Raw genomic sequence first — 16,106 nt, forward strand, 5'->3', positions numbered from 1 at the left:
AAAACTATTCCTTACAATCAACTATTAAAATAATTCATAACCATGTGGATCAAACATACCCTCATGATCTTTTAGATTATCGTACTGCTTCATGTATTAATCAAATCAAATATAGTGCTTGTTTGATTTATTTTTTTTTTTCAGTTTATCTATCTTTTAAAAGTAAAAGTCAGATTAAATATAAATTTTGAAAAATTTAAAAAAAAAGTAATTTAAAAGAAAAAAATTTTCAAGAAAAATTCTTATAAAGAGTTTTTTTTATTTTTTTTAAAATGTAAGAGAATTTTTATTTTTATTTTAAAAATATTTTTATCTGTTAAAATAATTATAATATTACTTTATTGATAAAAGATATTTTTTATAATAATTTTAACTAAAATTATAATTTGTAAAAAAAATTATTAAATAATTTTAATTTAATTTTAAAATTATTATTTTTATAAAAATTTATAATAACTTTTAAATTAAAAAGAAGCAAGGCAAAACACGCTCGTAACTCAAAATTCAAAGGAAGTAGATACGGGAAAAATAGGGAACAAGAGAAGTTGGGTCATGGCCTCATGGGCCCTCCGCCCCAGACAAGGGGAAGGGAAGATTCGCGATTACGTGCCCTTTAATTGTGAAGAAGAAACCAAAATGCATTTGAGGTTCAAACTGGAAGAACGCTTGTGAGATTTGAAAGTTTAAAACCATTAGCGCAGCAACTTAGTCGGTAGTAGCGCTAGAGAGTTGGGAGCCTGCTTTCACGGAAATCTTCAAGTTATTCCATGCTAATCATCTTTGGTCTGTATCTGACACTCAAGCTTAATTAGTTACTATTTGTTATTTGTTTTTGGGAATATAAGGTTCGATTTGTTTCGAATCCAAGTCTTGAGCGTGGTTCTTCTCCTGTCTGTAGTTTTCCTCTGATGGGAACTTCAGCTTTAGCTTTCCTTTAAATAGTTAGGAATTTGTTGTTGTTATCTTTTTTATTTTGCTTTTGCTGTTTAAAATCACAAGCATGTGGTAACAAAGTGGATTAATTTTGCGGGTTTCTGTTGCTTTTGTTCAGGGTTTTAGCTCATTAAGTGAAATTGAACGGGCAGAGATGTCCCTTCTCAGTAGATTCTTTTACAGAAGACCCCCAGATGGCTTGCTTGAATTTGTTGAAAGAGTATACGGTACTTCCTCACATTCTGTAACCTCAACTTGTTTCATTTGTACTTTATCTCTGTTGTTGGTGTATTAAACTAATTCAATATAACTTAATGCAGTTTTCGATTCGTGCTTCTCTACTGAAGTCTTGCCTGACGGTATGTACCAAGTATATCTGCACGAAATTGTAACCGAGTTACAAGAAGAATTCTCAGAGTCCTCATTTCTCGCTTTCAATTTTCGTGAGGGTGAAAAACCAAGTCATTTTGCAGAAATTTTATGCCAATACGATGTTACTGTTTTGGATTATCCACGACAGTATGAGGGTTGTCCCCTACTTCCATTGTCTCTGATTCAGCATTTTCTACGAGTTTGTGAGAGTTGGCTTTCACTTGGGAATCATCAAAATGTTATTCTTCTACATTGTGAAAGAGGGGCCTGGCCACTTTTGGCATTTCTATTAGCTAGTTTCTTGATTTTTAAAAAATTGCACAGTGGAGAGCGAAAGACTCTTGAAATTGTTCATAGAGAGGCTCCTAAAGGTTTCTTGCAGCTCCTCTCACCTTTAAATCCCTTCCCTTCTCAGCTTCGCTACCTTCAGTATGTATCACGGCGGAACATAGCTCCTGAATGGCCTCCCCCTGAGCGTGCTTTGTCTTTAGATTGTCTCATTCTTCGAGCCATTCCAAGCTTTGATGCCCAAAATGGATGTAGGCCAATCATCCGTATTTTTGGTCGGAATATTCGTGGCAGAGATGGCCTATCCACTCAGATGCTCTTCTCCATGTCCAAGAAGAGGAAGATGCTTCGACATTATCATCAGGTAAAGGTTTTTTGCTTTCCACCTTTGTATAAATTTAGGTTGTCATGTTAACTGGTCAAAAATAATTGCCTCTTGTTGCAGGCAGACTGTGATGTGATTAAAATTGACATTCAGTGTTTGGTGCAAGGCGATGTTGTATTGGAGTGTGTTCATTTGGACTTGGATCCTGAAAGGGAAGTTATGATGTTTCGTGTAATGTTCAACACTGCATTTATTCGATCCAACATATTGATGCTGAACTCTGAGAACTTGGACATTCTTTGGGACTCAAAGGAGCGGTATCCAAAAGGCTTCCGAGCAGAGGTAAACATCATTCTGAGCCTCTATTAGGATTTGGGATACAACAAGAGAAAGAAGAGCAAAGGACAGCAATGTTAAACAATTCAGTTTCTGAGCCACTAACCTCCTTCCTTATTTCTTAAAAAGCTAAATGTGTCATTAGTTTTGGTCATGATTTCATCATTTTTTTATTCTAATTCAATAAACTTCTAAATTCAGGTTTTGTTTGGGGAGGTTGAAAATTCCTCCCCACCTAAGGCTCCTATAACAATTTTAAATGGTGAGGAGAAAGGGGGATTACCTATTGAAGCTTTTTCTCGAGTTCAAGAACTTTTTAGTGGTGTTGAGTGGGTTGATAACAGTGATGATGCTGCCTTGTGGTTACTTAAACATCTTTCCGTCTTGAGTGATGTAAAAGAACTGTCCATATTGCAAAATAAAGGAAATTTATATGAATGTCTTGCTGACTCTGAGGAAGAAAATAACGCATATGGCACTGCTGATAGTTCAGATGAAGCATTTGATGTTAATAATAAGCCTTCAGTGGATCCAGCAAAATCTCTGCCACCAGACATTGTTGATACAGTTCTCATACACTTAGAAAGTGATGGTTTACAAGATTTAAATCATGCCTCTGGAACTCTAAATCAAGCATCAGTGGAAACTGTTCAGATAGTTTCAAGTCCAGGAACACGATCTTGTTCATCTTCTCCACAGCCAGCTTCACCACCTTCTCTATCCTCCATACCAACAACATGTCCACCACCACCTCCGCCTCCACCTCTAATATCTGGGAAAAGTCTTTCTGTAAGATATGCACCTCCACCTCCATCTCCTCCTCCTCCTCCTCCTCTTCCTTTAGTGTCACCATCACATCTACCTTCATCTATCAATATTATTAGACCTTTGTCACCCCCACCCCCACCACCTCCTCTTCCTAGTTTTTCTGATGGAAATTCTCGTACATCTTTGCTAGCCACAGCTAAAAGAGGTCCTCCACCACCTCCACCACCTCCACCTCATAGTTTATCTGGTAAAATGTTTTCAACATTGCCTGCAGCTACCAGCAGAGATGGCCCACCACCCCTTTTCGGCATTTGTAAAGAGCTTTCACCAGCCCCAGCCATACCTGCTTGTTCCTCTCCATCGCAATCACCACCCCCGCCCCCACCCCCACCCTTGCCTCCACCCTTGGTTTCATCTTCGTTGGGCAGCAAATCTAATAAGCTAGAGCCATACCCACCACCACCACCTCCAATGGCAATATCTAGCACCAGTTCCTCTCATGAGGGAGTGCCACATGTCCATACCAATGTCCCTCGGCCACCTCCACCTCCGCCTCCTATAGGACCTGCTCGGTCAGCTCCTATTCCTCCACCTCCACCCCCTGTACCAAAACCTCCTGCTGCACCCCCTCCACCACCCGGCTACAATGCAATGGTGGGTCCACGGCCGCCAGGTGCAAAAGTGTCTAATGTGCCACCACCACCACCTCCATCTATTGGAAGGGGAAAGGCTATGGGACAGACTGGTCATGCAAGAGGTCGAGTCATTGGTGTGAGTAATGCCCCTAAGAGAACTTCGTTGAAGCCATTACATTGGGTCAAAGTTACTCGCGCAATGCAAGGGAGTTTATGGGCTGATTCTCAAAAGCAAGATAATCAGTCAAGGTGCATGCATATATAGTTTGTATATTAGTACAAAATTATGCTATTGTTTCTTATACTGCGAAGAGTAGTTTCACCTTCTACAAACTTTTTTTAGAAGGTGATGTCAGATTGCACATTCTTGGGCTGGAGCATTGATTAAACTTTTTAGGAATAGTTGCATTTCATTTGGCATTCACCGGAATTTATTTAGATAGGCCTTTCTATGTATTACATGTCTCTTTACTTTCTATTTTGTTATGTGATCTTGTGCTCTATTAGCAAAAAATAAAAAGAATGAATCCTTTGTCAAACTGACTTCTTTTCTGTTTCCCCTTCTATTCTTATTATTAGTTTAACTTGTGTTAGTTTTCCCTCTAATATGGAGAGATGGTGGCTTTTTAACCCAAAAGATTGAATATTTTTGGTAGGGCCCCAGAAATTGACATGTCCGAGCTTGAAAGTTTGTTCTCAGCAGCCTCTGTTTCAGATGGGCATGGTACTAACAAACTTGGAGGTCGACGAGGATCTAACATCAACAAACCTGAGAAAGTGCAATTGGTGAGATTCTTTCTTTCTTCAAACTTCTAATGAAGAAAAATCAGAAACCATTCTGTTCATACTAAATCTGCATATTAATTTTATGTAGACATTGACGATAACATAATCTGGTGGCTGTATATTCAATCTGGCTTCATTTTCTTACACAACATCCAATATAGAAAGAAAAGCATGGTTAGGAGGGTCCTAATTGGTTGATTAAAATATCAATGAAAATAAACAAGGAACATTATTCTTTTCCTGATAACTGATTATTAGAGTACAAATGAGCGGAATCAGACAACTTTGCAATTGGTTGAGGAATTTATACTTAAAGTCTCCTTTTAGTGCTTGCCTTATCAACTATATACAGAATATGGAACTTGACTGAGTAAGCATTAGGAAAACTTGAAAGGCAATATTTGGTAGTTCCCCTAGTTAAAGGGCACCATTGCGACAAATAATCGGCATGATTTGAGTATAGAATGATTAAGGGGTTGCTTCAGTAATTGCTGCTGCTCTAGTTGTTTCATAACATTGTCATAAACTACCTTTATCTTCAATACTGTTTTGTTATTAATTTTTTTATGTCAGCATGAAGGTCATATTGGTCTGTTTGCATGATAAACACTGAGTTCAGCAGGGGTAGGGTACCATTTTTGGTGCCATCAATTTAGTGTTGTTGCTGATATGGTATTTGTTGCTATAGCAATACAATGTTGTTTTATTCTGGCGTTAGAAAGAAGGTCCTTTTGTTGCAAATTAAATATTTTCATTCTATTATAAACTACTGTCAGAGGAGTCTGAAAAGTTCTAATTTAAGAGCACAGCTACTCTATTTGTTCTGCTAATAATGCATCACTGCTTCCTTTATTAACTTTGAACTTGCTATCTATAGCCTGATTCACTTACATATAATTATCTGATTCATGCTTTCATCATATAATTTCTTTTATATGTGATTTCAAGAACAATAGGTTTCTTAGATTGATGTTGTTTTTGTGGTGCTTGTATCGTATCTGTCAGGTTGACTTGCGCAGAGCGTATAACTGTGAAATAATGCTTACAAAAATAAAAATTCCTCTGCCAGATATGCTTGTAAGTTCACATTTGCTTGAGCCTGCTTTATGTCATAAGTATGTCAAATTTAATCTTTTTCTTGGATTTTCATTTTAGATTTTGATGTCAGAAGTATGTTAATTTTAATATTTTTCTTGAATTTTTCTTTTAGATTTTGATTGAAAGTGATGTTGGAATCTTGGAGTTTAGTTTTCTTCCCCCTTGAATTTCTCTTTCATGTTATATTTGTTTCTAATTTATCCCTGTTCAATCTCTTCTATTTGAACATTTCTTTTCATTCGTTATTTCAACTTGTGTTAATATTATCTTACTTTCTGATGCTATAAGAGATTTGAAATAGTGTCTTATGTGCATAAAGGTTTTGCTGGCAACCAGATTAATGGAAGCTGGAATCTTTCATGCAGCATATTGTATCATTTGATATCAAAGTTGGAAATGGCCTGTTAGGAAATGTGATCCTATATGACTTTTTCTGGGTACTCCTCAGAGGCCTTAGTTTACTATTTTCAATTTTCTAGTAGCAGCAATTAAGAATTTTAATATTTTATTACTATGCAAACATCTCATTGTCCTCCTAGAGCTCATGATCATTTTATTGGACTTCTATCTGCTGAAGGGCATTGGATTTGGGTTCTTTTCATGTGGTGTGATTCTTTAGAGAAAAGTTTTGGGGCTAGGTTATGGATTTTTAGAAATGTAGAAAGGTTATTTTTTTTCCTGGGTCAAAAACCATATTTGATACTATTGGAAGTTTGATTGACGGTTAATGTGGATTGCTGCATTGAGATTGTACATATTTATCTGTAACATGCCCACATATGTAATTTGTAATTCACATGGATGTCCATCTATTTGACAAACATGCATAAATATGTAGACTGACAATTAATAATAAACCAGAAGAATGTATATTTGTAGGTAGTTGACATACATAGATAATGCATGCATGTTTTTCAAAATATATACCACTGATATCAACTTTGGATGAATGTTTGGCTTGTTGGAATTTTCTGAAGGCTCAAACTTCATCAAGCATGCTTTACTATTTAAAGAAGATGTATAAAGAAAGACCAATATATTCATTGTTGAATGCTTTCATAGTTGAGGGTAAAGTTTGGTGTTGTTTGTTTTGGTTGGATCCACTTGCTGGGTCTCTGTGGGAGGAAAATGAGTGAGATTTGGATTTACAGGATATTGGATTAGATCATAAATAAACTATTTGTACTTTTCAGTGGCCCACGACTAAGTTTTGACACTGGTATTTCTGGTCCTCCCAATCACTTAACTGATTTCAGCTGTTGGTTCTTTCTATTGCCTTGCAAAGTTTTCTCAAACTCCCTCTACATTACTCTTAGTTTCTGTTTTGCTTTTTGACTTGTAAAGTTGGTGGTCCTAAATATAATGATCTTTATTTCCAGAATGCAGTTCTAGCATTGGATTCTTCAGCTCTTGACATTGATCAGGTGGAAAATCTGATAAAATTTTGTCCCACTAAGGAAGAAATGGAACTGCTAAAGGTAATTTATATATCTTTTAACATTTTGGTTGCATTTGTGTGCAAATGCTACATTTTCTAGTCTGTTTACATGATGCTATATTTTTTCTTTGGAAGGAGCTTATTACTTGATATCTTATCACCTAGGCAATAGTATATTGTCTTGTGTTTTCATGAGTTTAAAAAGAATATCATAAACATTTCATAAGGTAAGACACAGATCCATGAGGCACAGTTGTCTTACCACCAAATCTCTTATGAGTTACAGGTGGTAGACCTCTTTACAGAAATTCATAAAACTGCTTGTTCTCATTATTTATGTTCGAACACCTGATCAAACCTGAACCTTCTCAGTTTTAGGGGAGACCATTAGACTGTGCGGATATTTTTCTTATTAGTTATGACTAAGGCTACAATTCTGAACTAATTTGCGAGCCTTGTAAGGATTTGGTTAAAGTTTGATTATAACCCCAATACCAGACATAGAAAAGTGACATTACTTCATTTTAACTTATGTTCTGTTTGGACTGAGGGGAACTGAGGGAAAGGGAAGGGGATGGTGGGGAAGGGAAGGGAGGGTGAGTGGTGCTTCCTCCCTAGCTTGGAAAACATTTTAACCCAAGGGAGGGTTTTGGAGTGTACCCCTTCAGAACCCTTCAAAGCTTCCTTTTCTTTAAGACCCCAAATTGGGAGTATTCCGAGGGACAGGATTCCTCTTTAAAATTTTTACTAGATGGACAAGCTTGCTCTCATTTTAATTTATTTAACTTAAAAAGGATATAATGGTAAGAGAAAAAGACAATAAATAATCATTTACTTCAATTTTAACTCCTCAACTAACAAGATGACTAACATGTGCTTTCCTTTTCTTTTCCTCTTCTTTTTTAATCAATTCAAGAACAGGAACTGTACCCTCTGTTTTCTTTCCCTTGTAGTTCCCAAACATAGTGTTAGAGAGATAAAAGATGAGAGAGTTTCAGGGAAGAAGGGTGGGGGGGGAGGGATTGGTGTTTAAATCTATGAGGGTGAGGGAAAAATGTTCTGGGAGAGAAAGAGAGGAATGGTGACAAGATGGCCTGCAATCCCCTAGTCTAGGGGAAAAAGAATAAAGTTGAGAGAGAGAGACATGAAGAGGGGGAACGGCAGATGCTTTTATTGTGTTTGAAGGAAGGGAGGGAAGTAGAAAAAGAAAGAGCAAAAACAAAAAAAATGTCAGTTTTCTAATATTTTGGTTATTAAATTAGAGTTTATAGGAGTGATAACAGGTATAAAAGAATAAATAAGCCATGTGTACACAAGTAATTACGGATCATTGTTTTTCATATTTAATAACATTATGGTGTCAGCCACATCATCATTTAATGTAGGCTATTTCACAATTAAACAAATCATAGAAATAAAGAGATCCGAATTGTATATATTAAAGAACGGGGTCTGAAATGAACATTTAGGCATGTTGTAGGGACTAAAATCAGAGTTTAATGTAATTAATTTATGTTGCCTTTTGGCTGTCATTCATTTACATAAAGGGCTTATGATAATGACTACAACAAAGCAAGCCTTTTCCCACTCAAGGTTTAATTTCCAGTTTTTTTATTTTTATGTGGGAAATCCTATGATTTCGCTGTTTTTATTTTGGATTTGATTATCTTTCAGAATTATATGGGTGACAAGGCAATGCTTGGGAAGTGTGAACAGGTCTGTTCCAATTTCTTTCTTTAATACAGGCAGATCCCTTAATTTGATCTATTCATATTATAATTCATAAATCTTTCAGTTTTTCCTAGAGTTGATGAAGGTTCCACGAGTAGAATCAAAATTACGAGTATTTGCATTTAGAATCACCTTTTCTAGTCAGGTATACAGTCCACATAATATATATATATATATGTTTGATCTAGTATCGCTGGAACTTTTAGTGGTACTCTATATTCACTCTGTTCATTTGTTTCAGGTGGATGACTTAAGATCTAACTTGAACACCATTAATAATGTAGCTAGAGAGGTACTACTGTACTTAGTGAATCTTAATAAGTTCATGTATAGTGGTTCTTTTTGCATGTTAAATGTCAAGCATGTGTTTTCTTTCTGCATAAATGTCAAAAACACGTGTTTTCAGGTAAAAGAATCTATGAAACTGCGTCAGATAATGCAGACAATTCTTACATTGGGAAATGCTTTGAATCAAGGCACTGCACGAGGTACAACTCAACTGTTCTTAGCTTAGGATTTGGTGCCACTATTTTTGGTTGTTTACAATGCCTCTTTATTTTTTTACTTTGTAGGATCTGCAGTGGGATTCAAATTGGATAGCCTCCTTAAATTATCTGATACTCGAGCAAGAAACAACAAAATGACTTTAATGCATTATCTCTGCAAGGTAGAAACACTGAAAGTTAGATTTTCAGTTCTGTATTTGCATTTTGAGTTGAAATAACTTTTCTTGTCAATTCTTTTGGGTGTGTGTGTGTTGCAGAGAGAAGAGGGGGAGGGGGGGGGGGAGGCAGCAATTCTATGCTCTTTATTAATTTATACATCCCTGATCTCCCCCTAATCCCTACTGGGGTTCAGGATGGTAAATCATCACTATAATTAGAATTTGGTAAATAACTTGTTTTTTACGCATAATAAGAAGACGGAAATAGCTTTTTGCTTTGTTATTACTTTTTCCTCTCATTTAAGTTTGTTATAGCCCTACTTAACAAATTTACCTTGCTTTCATTGTATTAGCTTCTTGCCCAACATGAATGTTCAATTTTAGCCAACCCATATTTTGCACTGTGCTAATGCCAGTTTTGGCATTTTTCACTCTGGTTTTCTAAATTGTCCTCTCCTTTTAATTCTTCATCTTTAAGATTTATTTTGTCTTTCAATTTGTGGTATAGCATGCTTAGAAATTGATTGTTCATCCCGTCACTGTCACTAATATGCACTTAAGTTTTTCCAGCAGTTTGATGTTCATGGGCACATTATGTTTATATAGATATTTATTTGGTGCCACTTTTTTTTTTTTTTTCCTTTTCTTCTTTCTGCATGTGTTAGCTTCTAGCTGAGAAAATGCCAGAGTTGCTGGATTTTGATAAAGATCTTAGTCATTTGGAAGCTGCTTCGAAGGTATGCTTTACTCATTCCTAGTTTATTGGATCCTTCCCTTCTTAAAGTAGTTAGTTAATTTTATTTATCCACTTTACTTTCATACCTACTGGCTAGATTCAATTGAAAACTCTTGCTGAAGAAATGCAAGCTGTGAGTAAGGGTCTTGAAAAGGTTGAGCAAGAACTCACTGCTTCAGATAATGATGGTGCTATCTCTATGGGCTTTCAGAAGGTGAGGAAAAATGAAGATTCTAGGTTAAATAAAGAGTCAATTCCCTTTCCTTTTACTACAGATTTTTCTATTTCACTTTTTCCAGTTAATACATGTCCAGCATCCTGTTGGGAAAATTGTCTTGTTGCTTACCATTTGCTTGCTAGGTGATTGTGCTGCACTGAGTAGCTTTCAGCTTTTGAGAATATGTTTTCTTGCAAAGTTTTACTAGTTCAACTTTTCCTGTCATGAAAGATATTAGGATTTGGCATGATTTTGATTTGCAATTGAAGGAAACAAACTCTTCCGAATTTTCATTCAGGTTTTTTTTTTTTGAAAAGCCTGAATTTTCATTTAGTTGAAATCTCATTTATTTAGACACTTCATTTTTTCAACAAAAAAACATTTTTTTTAAGATCGAATCAAACATGTTTTTTTTTTTTTTTCAATTGGAGGAAAAGAGATTCGAACTCTGTTTTTTAAGTAGGGAGATCATGCACCAATCAATGAGTCAAATGCTCAGATGCAATCAAACATATTGTTTATTTATTTAGCTTGTGGGGTTTAGGATGCAGCATTTTCTCTTTCAAGAATCCATTAAACACCGTCTCTTTCTCTTTTTTAACAGAACAAGCACCTTTTGCACAAAAAAAAAAAAAGTTTTAAGATGATTAGTACATTTGGAAGAGCACAAAATTCTGCATAGATAGTAAGAGTTATTGGTGATATTAGAAAGGATAGCACAAGAAATAAAGTTTTAGTAAAAAAATTGGAGGTGGCAGCAAATAAAAAACAAAACTTGAGAATGATGTCTTAGACTTAGATGGTTTGGACATGTGTGACCTCGTTGAGGGTATGCTGGTGCTGTGATATGATTTCTCGCTTGTGTTCTATCTCAGAGAAGATTCCATAGCTTTGTTGTAGACAATTATGCTTAGGGTCTGAATCTTTTTATTTACTGGTCAATTAGAGTTGTAATATATTTTTCAAAACTTTGCTGGCATTTTAAAAAAAAAAAAACTTGCAAGCAACAAAGGTGGTCTATTTTATAATACAAAGAAGCATATAAGTATTAGACATTTAAGTTCCTCTCATCAGTGATTGTGTAAAAGGTGAAATCAATTAAGTACATCTTCTGCATATTGTCCCCATCATTAAGGCTTCTAACGCCTCCATCACAGAATTCTGTGTAATTTTTTGCTTTGTGAGTTAGCTTGAAGGTAAAATCAATGACATAGTATAATACTTACAACTATCTAGGCAATTAATTTATCAGACTTCCATACAATTAAAAACTTTATATCTTCTTCAGGCGTGGGTTGTATACATTGCTGTAGTGGTCTATATTGACATAATTATTTTTATGAGTTTGATTTATGTTAATTTATTGTTGTCTAAATGGAGGAATTTGGGATTTTCTTTGAGAACATAGACATTAGTTTTAAATCTAAGTTTCCTCGGTTGTAGGTGTTGAAGAATTTCCTCGACACAGCTGAAGCTGAAGTAAGGTCACTTATATCCTTATATTCTGAAGTGGTGAGTACTCTCCCAGGTTTCGCTGTTCATAGATGGGTATAAATTTGCAGTGCATTGTGGGTTACAGTCCAAAGTTATTATCTTACAGGGAAGAAATGCAGATTCATTATCCCAGTACTTTGGGGAGGATCCGGCAAGGTGTCCTTTTGAACAAGGTTTTCTATGTTCTTTGGACATTTTTATGAATTTCAAAACGTGCTATGTGACTTTTGTAAACATTTCCATGAAATAAACTGTGATTACTTGACTTTATTGTTTGTTGCTGCAGTGACTCAGATCTTGGTTGTTTTTGTTAAGATGTTCAATAAATCACGAGAGGAGAATGAAAGGCTGGCTGATGCAGAGAAAAAGAAATTGGAGAAGGAAGGCATGAAAGAGCGGGCAGCGGCTAATCTAACTGCAAAAAAGGATGGAGCCGATGAGCCAAATCTTAGTTCTCAAATCCAGAAACATGCTCCATAAGGAAGCTTACTATGGAGCAACAGTGAAAGCTGCATGTTTGCTTTGCAGATGAGGAAGACAGATTTGAAGACTTTGATATTTCAGTCTTGGAGAGGGTTTTTGTACAGTTTATCACCTATTCCGAGGTCAGATCATCAGCAGAGTTCTCTATGGAGCAGTGTATAGCATAGGCATGGCATGCAGAAGTAGGTACTGTGTGACCATCTGTGCTGCTGGTGCACTGATTCTTTTTCAGGACTCAATTTCTAAGCAGCAATGCCAATGGCCTGCCCAAGTGTATTCAATGGTAAACAGTTGAAGCCTTAATCTCCTTTGCCCTACCAACAAGCCCTATAATCCCATTTTGTCACCATGGTTTCAGGGATTGTTGATCGTGGCAGTTCTCTGCTATATGGCTTTGAATGATATTTGCATCAGTGCAACTTATGCGCTCAGTCAGTTCAAATTTTTTTGCTCTGAAATCTAAATTCTGTTGTATATGATTTCAGGGTAACGCTGATCTACTTTTTCTATTATTACAAGTATTGACGTTTTTTGCTGTCTGATCCCGTCCGAACTGAAATTTAGATACAAAGAGACTGATAGTGAAGCGGTCATAATTTGACTATGGAGGTCCTTCGGATTAGAAGTGGATTTAGAAATTTATTTAATTGGTGGCATTGGGATGATACTTAAAAATTTTTTTCTTCGATTCAAGATTTATTGGAAGAGTATTTAAATTAAATTCAATATGATTTTATTTAAAAGAATATTGTTGAGTATTATCATTAATAAAATTTTGTTATTATTTGAGATTTAAGTTTTGTGAGATTTTTTTAAAAAAATATCTTTGCATGATTTATTTATCTAAAATTATAAAATTTATTAAAAATTACTACTCATAAGTATAAATTAAAATATTAAAATTAAATAAAATATGATCTTACATAGTAAATTATCAGATTCAGTAATTAATAATATGATAATTTTTTATTCATTAATCAAAACTAAATATAAACATTTATAAATCACACAAAGTTAGATGCAAAATTTAAATAATCAAATAATATATTTACAAAATAAATTAAAAAAATCATAATTTGAAGATATTATTTGATATGCAATAATATTTTTTATTAGTTAGATTATAATTATGAACTCTAATTATTAAATTAATTAAAAAATAGTTAAACATGAAGTATTTAAAAACTTAATTTTGATTAAAAATTACTTACAATTGAAGTTTAGATGGGTTATTTTAAAAGAATGTAAAACATATCCAATGGCAAAAAAGAGAAAGAACTTGAATTTTTAGACAGGGAGAATAGTTTAAGTTTTGATTGTTTTAATAAAATTTCATATTATAAAGTTTGTTTTATTTTTCTTTATAGTATTTAAACATTAATACATAAATTACTTTTTAATAAATCACTTTTACTTAGAGTATTTAACCCCACTGCTTATAAAATTGTAAAAAAAAAGAATTTATTAATATATTAATTACCTTAAACTCTAAATAAATAATATAAAAATTAAAGCATATTAGGAAGTGAGTGGTGTCATGTGACACCACTCCTTCTAACGTGGATCTGCCCATTTCCGAAGTTCATTTTTTATTACACATATTTTCTTAACTTTAGATGAGTATTAAGTAAAAATAAGAATTTAATGAATTAATTATACAAAAAATAAAGAGTTTCTAGCAGTTTTAAAAGAAGGAAGCTAAAGAGTATGCTATGCAAGTGATTCAGAATGAATAAAATGTTTTAAGTTTCATCAGTAAGTTAAGGAAATGCGAATGGTCATCTTCCAAGTAAAAATAATGACCTGTGAAGTAGGACAACTTGATGATCAAATTTTGTTGTGACAGTGAAATTTATAGGAAGGTTAATTTTACTATAAGATCAATTAATATAATTTAAGACTAGTAATAATAATATGTTGAAAAGGTAAATAATGTAATTAATTTATAAATTTATTCATTTTATGTTAACAATATAAATAATTTTTAAATTTATTTATTTTATTTTAAATGATATTTAATTTTATCTATATTCTATTTTTTTAAAATATAAAAAATATTTAACTAATTAAATTTAATTAAACTTATTATTATGACTTGTTATGTTAAATCTCATACATTTAGTCAATATTTGGACAATATTTCTTTCAAATTTATAATTTTTTATGTTAATTCTTATAGATTTAGTTAAAATTTTTCAACTACTAATTTTTACTATAATTGTTTTTAACTTAATTAATATTCATTTATAAATTAAAATTTCTGAACAGTTAAATACTTTAAACTTGAGAATATAAATTTAAGTGTTTAATTTTTACAAAAATTATGTTTATTTGATTTAATTAACTTGTTACGTTAAATCTTAAATATTTATATCAATATTTTGATAATGTTTGTTCAAACTTTATAATTTTTTACGTTAATTTGTATAGAATTATAACTTATTCATTTATAAATTAAAATTTATAAATGATTAAATATATTAAGGCATAATATTCAAAACTTTATTACGTTATATTTTTAGGAAAATTTAAATGATTCATTATACTTTCATTACGTTCAGTTAAGTTTTTATATTTTTATTTTGAGCCAAATAAATTCTTATATTTTTTTTGAATTCAATAAGTTTTTATGATTAATTATTGATTTAATTAAAATATTATTTATTATTTTATACTACATAACGCTGAAGTGATATGCTAACATATGAAAATCGATAATGACGTGACATGCTGATATATTATAATTGATAATAACATAACATATTAATTTGACACGATTATATGAGCATGTGATATTTTTCATTTTTCACATCAATGTCAGTGTCATTTTGATATAAAATGATAAAAAATATTTTGATTAATGATAATTAATCAATCATTAGTAATATAAGCTTATTTGATTTAAAATAAAAGTACTGATTGAACATAATAAAAAAATAAAAATTTATTTGAATTTTTTTAAATAATTTAAAAGTTTATTTGAGCATTATGTCATACTTTAAAATCATGAATATAAATTTAAATGCTTAATTTTTTTAAAAATTATGNCATCAAATAGATGTTAAAACAGCATTTTTAAGTGGTGATTTAAAAGAAAAAATTTATATGGTACAACCTTAAGGAGTGGGATATGCTTATTTGTCTATACAAAAAATATCCCAAACCATTCCATTCATTATACAAAAAATTAAAGCTATTCTCACGTAAGAGCTATTCTATTTCATTCCTGTCTATTCCGTGAACCAAACGTGCTTATTTGTATACGTGAGATATGCTTATTTGTAATATGTGAACCAAAGTTGTTTGTAATTACCGTCCTAGGAAAGTATTTGTATACGTGAGAATAGAATGAGGTGGGAATAGAATAAAATATGTATTACATAGTTTGGTATAATGAATGGAATAGGGCATGAATAATTATTATAATTTATTACAGTGTTTGGTTGGTAACAATAACTTTGGAATAAGAAAGGAACAGAAAAAAAAAAGAAGATAAAAATATCCTTTATTATATATATGATTATTTTATTTTATCTTATTTTTCAATATTAATATTTTATTCATAATTTAAACATTATTATGATTAATTTTATAAAAATTATATTACTTATTTTGTTAATTCTTTTTCTTTTAATTAATATTGATTAAAGATTATTTAAGTTTTTATCTTAACCACGTTAACAGGCTGTAATTTTTTTTATTGATCTAATGGTTCTTATCCGTAGAATTTGTCTTGGCGTGATGCCTCAGTGAGCACCCAGCCAAAACGACCCTACGTGTCAAATTAAATTACACCCTTTAT

At 32.7% G+C, this 16,106-nt stretch overlaps 1 protein-coding gene across 2 annotated transcripts; it reads left to right on the top strand.

Moving 5' to 3' along the window:
- Positions 511–12,844, top strand: LOC18606965 (formin-like protein 14). Of its 2 annotated transcripts, XM_018117971.1 has the most exons (18): positions 511–783; positions 1,052–1,160; positions 1,254–1,957; positions 2,039–2,260; positions 2,456–3,906; positions 4,314–4,443; positions 5,449–5,520; positions 6,921–7,019; positions 8,654–8,695; positions 8,775–8,855; positions 8,952–9,002; positions 9,117–9,198; positions 9,283–9,377; positions 10,040–10,111; positions 10,208–10,324; positions 11,771–11,839; positions 11,928–11,994; positions 12,108–12,844. In XM_018117971.1, the coding sequence occupies exons 2-18, from the start codon at positions 1,088–1,090 to the stop codon at positions 12,299–12,301; spliced, it is 3,621 nt and encodes a 1,206-aa protein (XP_017973460.1). In that variant the 5' UTR covers positions 511–783; positions 1,052–1,087; the 3' UTR covers positions 12,302–12,844. The 2 variants fall into 2 exon arrangements, with proteins under 2 accessions (XP_017973460.1, XP_017973461.1); XM_018117972.1 differs by lacking the exon at positions 5,449–5,520.

This window comes from Theobroma cacao, chromosome 3 (assembly GCF_000208745.1).
Source record: "Theobroma cacao cultivar B97-61/B2 chromosome 3, Criollo_cocoa_genome_V2, whole genome shotgun sequence".
NCBI classification, from domain to species: Eukaryota; Viridiplantae; Streptophyta; class Magnoliopsida; order Malvales; family Malvaceae; genus Theobroma; species Theobroma cacao.

What these genes read in the sequence shown, in the direction of transcription:
- LOC18606965 (XM_018117971.1), top strand. Translation starts at nt 1,088, where the DNA reads ATGTCCCTTCTCAGTAGATTCTTTTACAGAAGACCCCCAGATGGCTTG. An exon ending in AACCTGAGAAAGTGCAATTG is followed by an intron (nt 4,444 to 5,448) that starts GTGAGATTCTTT and finishes CGTATCTGTCAG; the next exon opens with GTTGACTTGCGCAGAGCGTA. An exon ending in GAATCAAGGCACTGCACGAG is followed by an intron (nt 9,199 to 9,282) that starts GTACAACTCAAC and finishes TTTACTTTGTAG; the next exon opens with GATCTGCAGTGGGATTCAAA.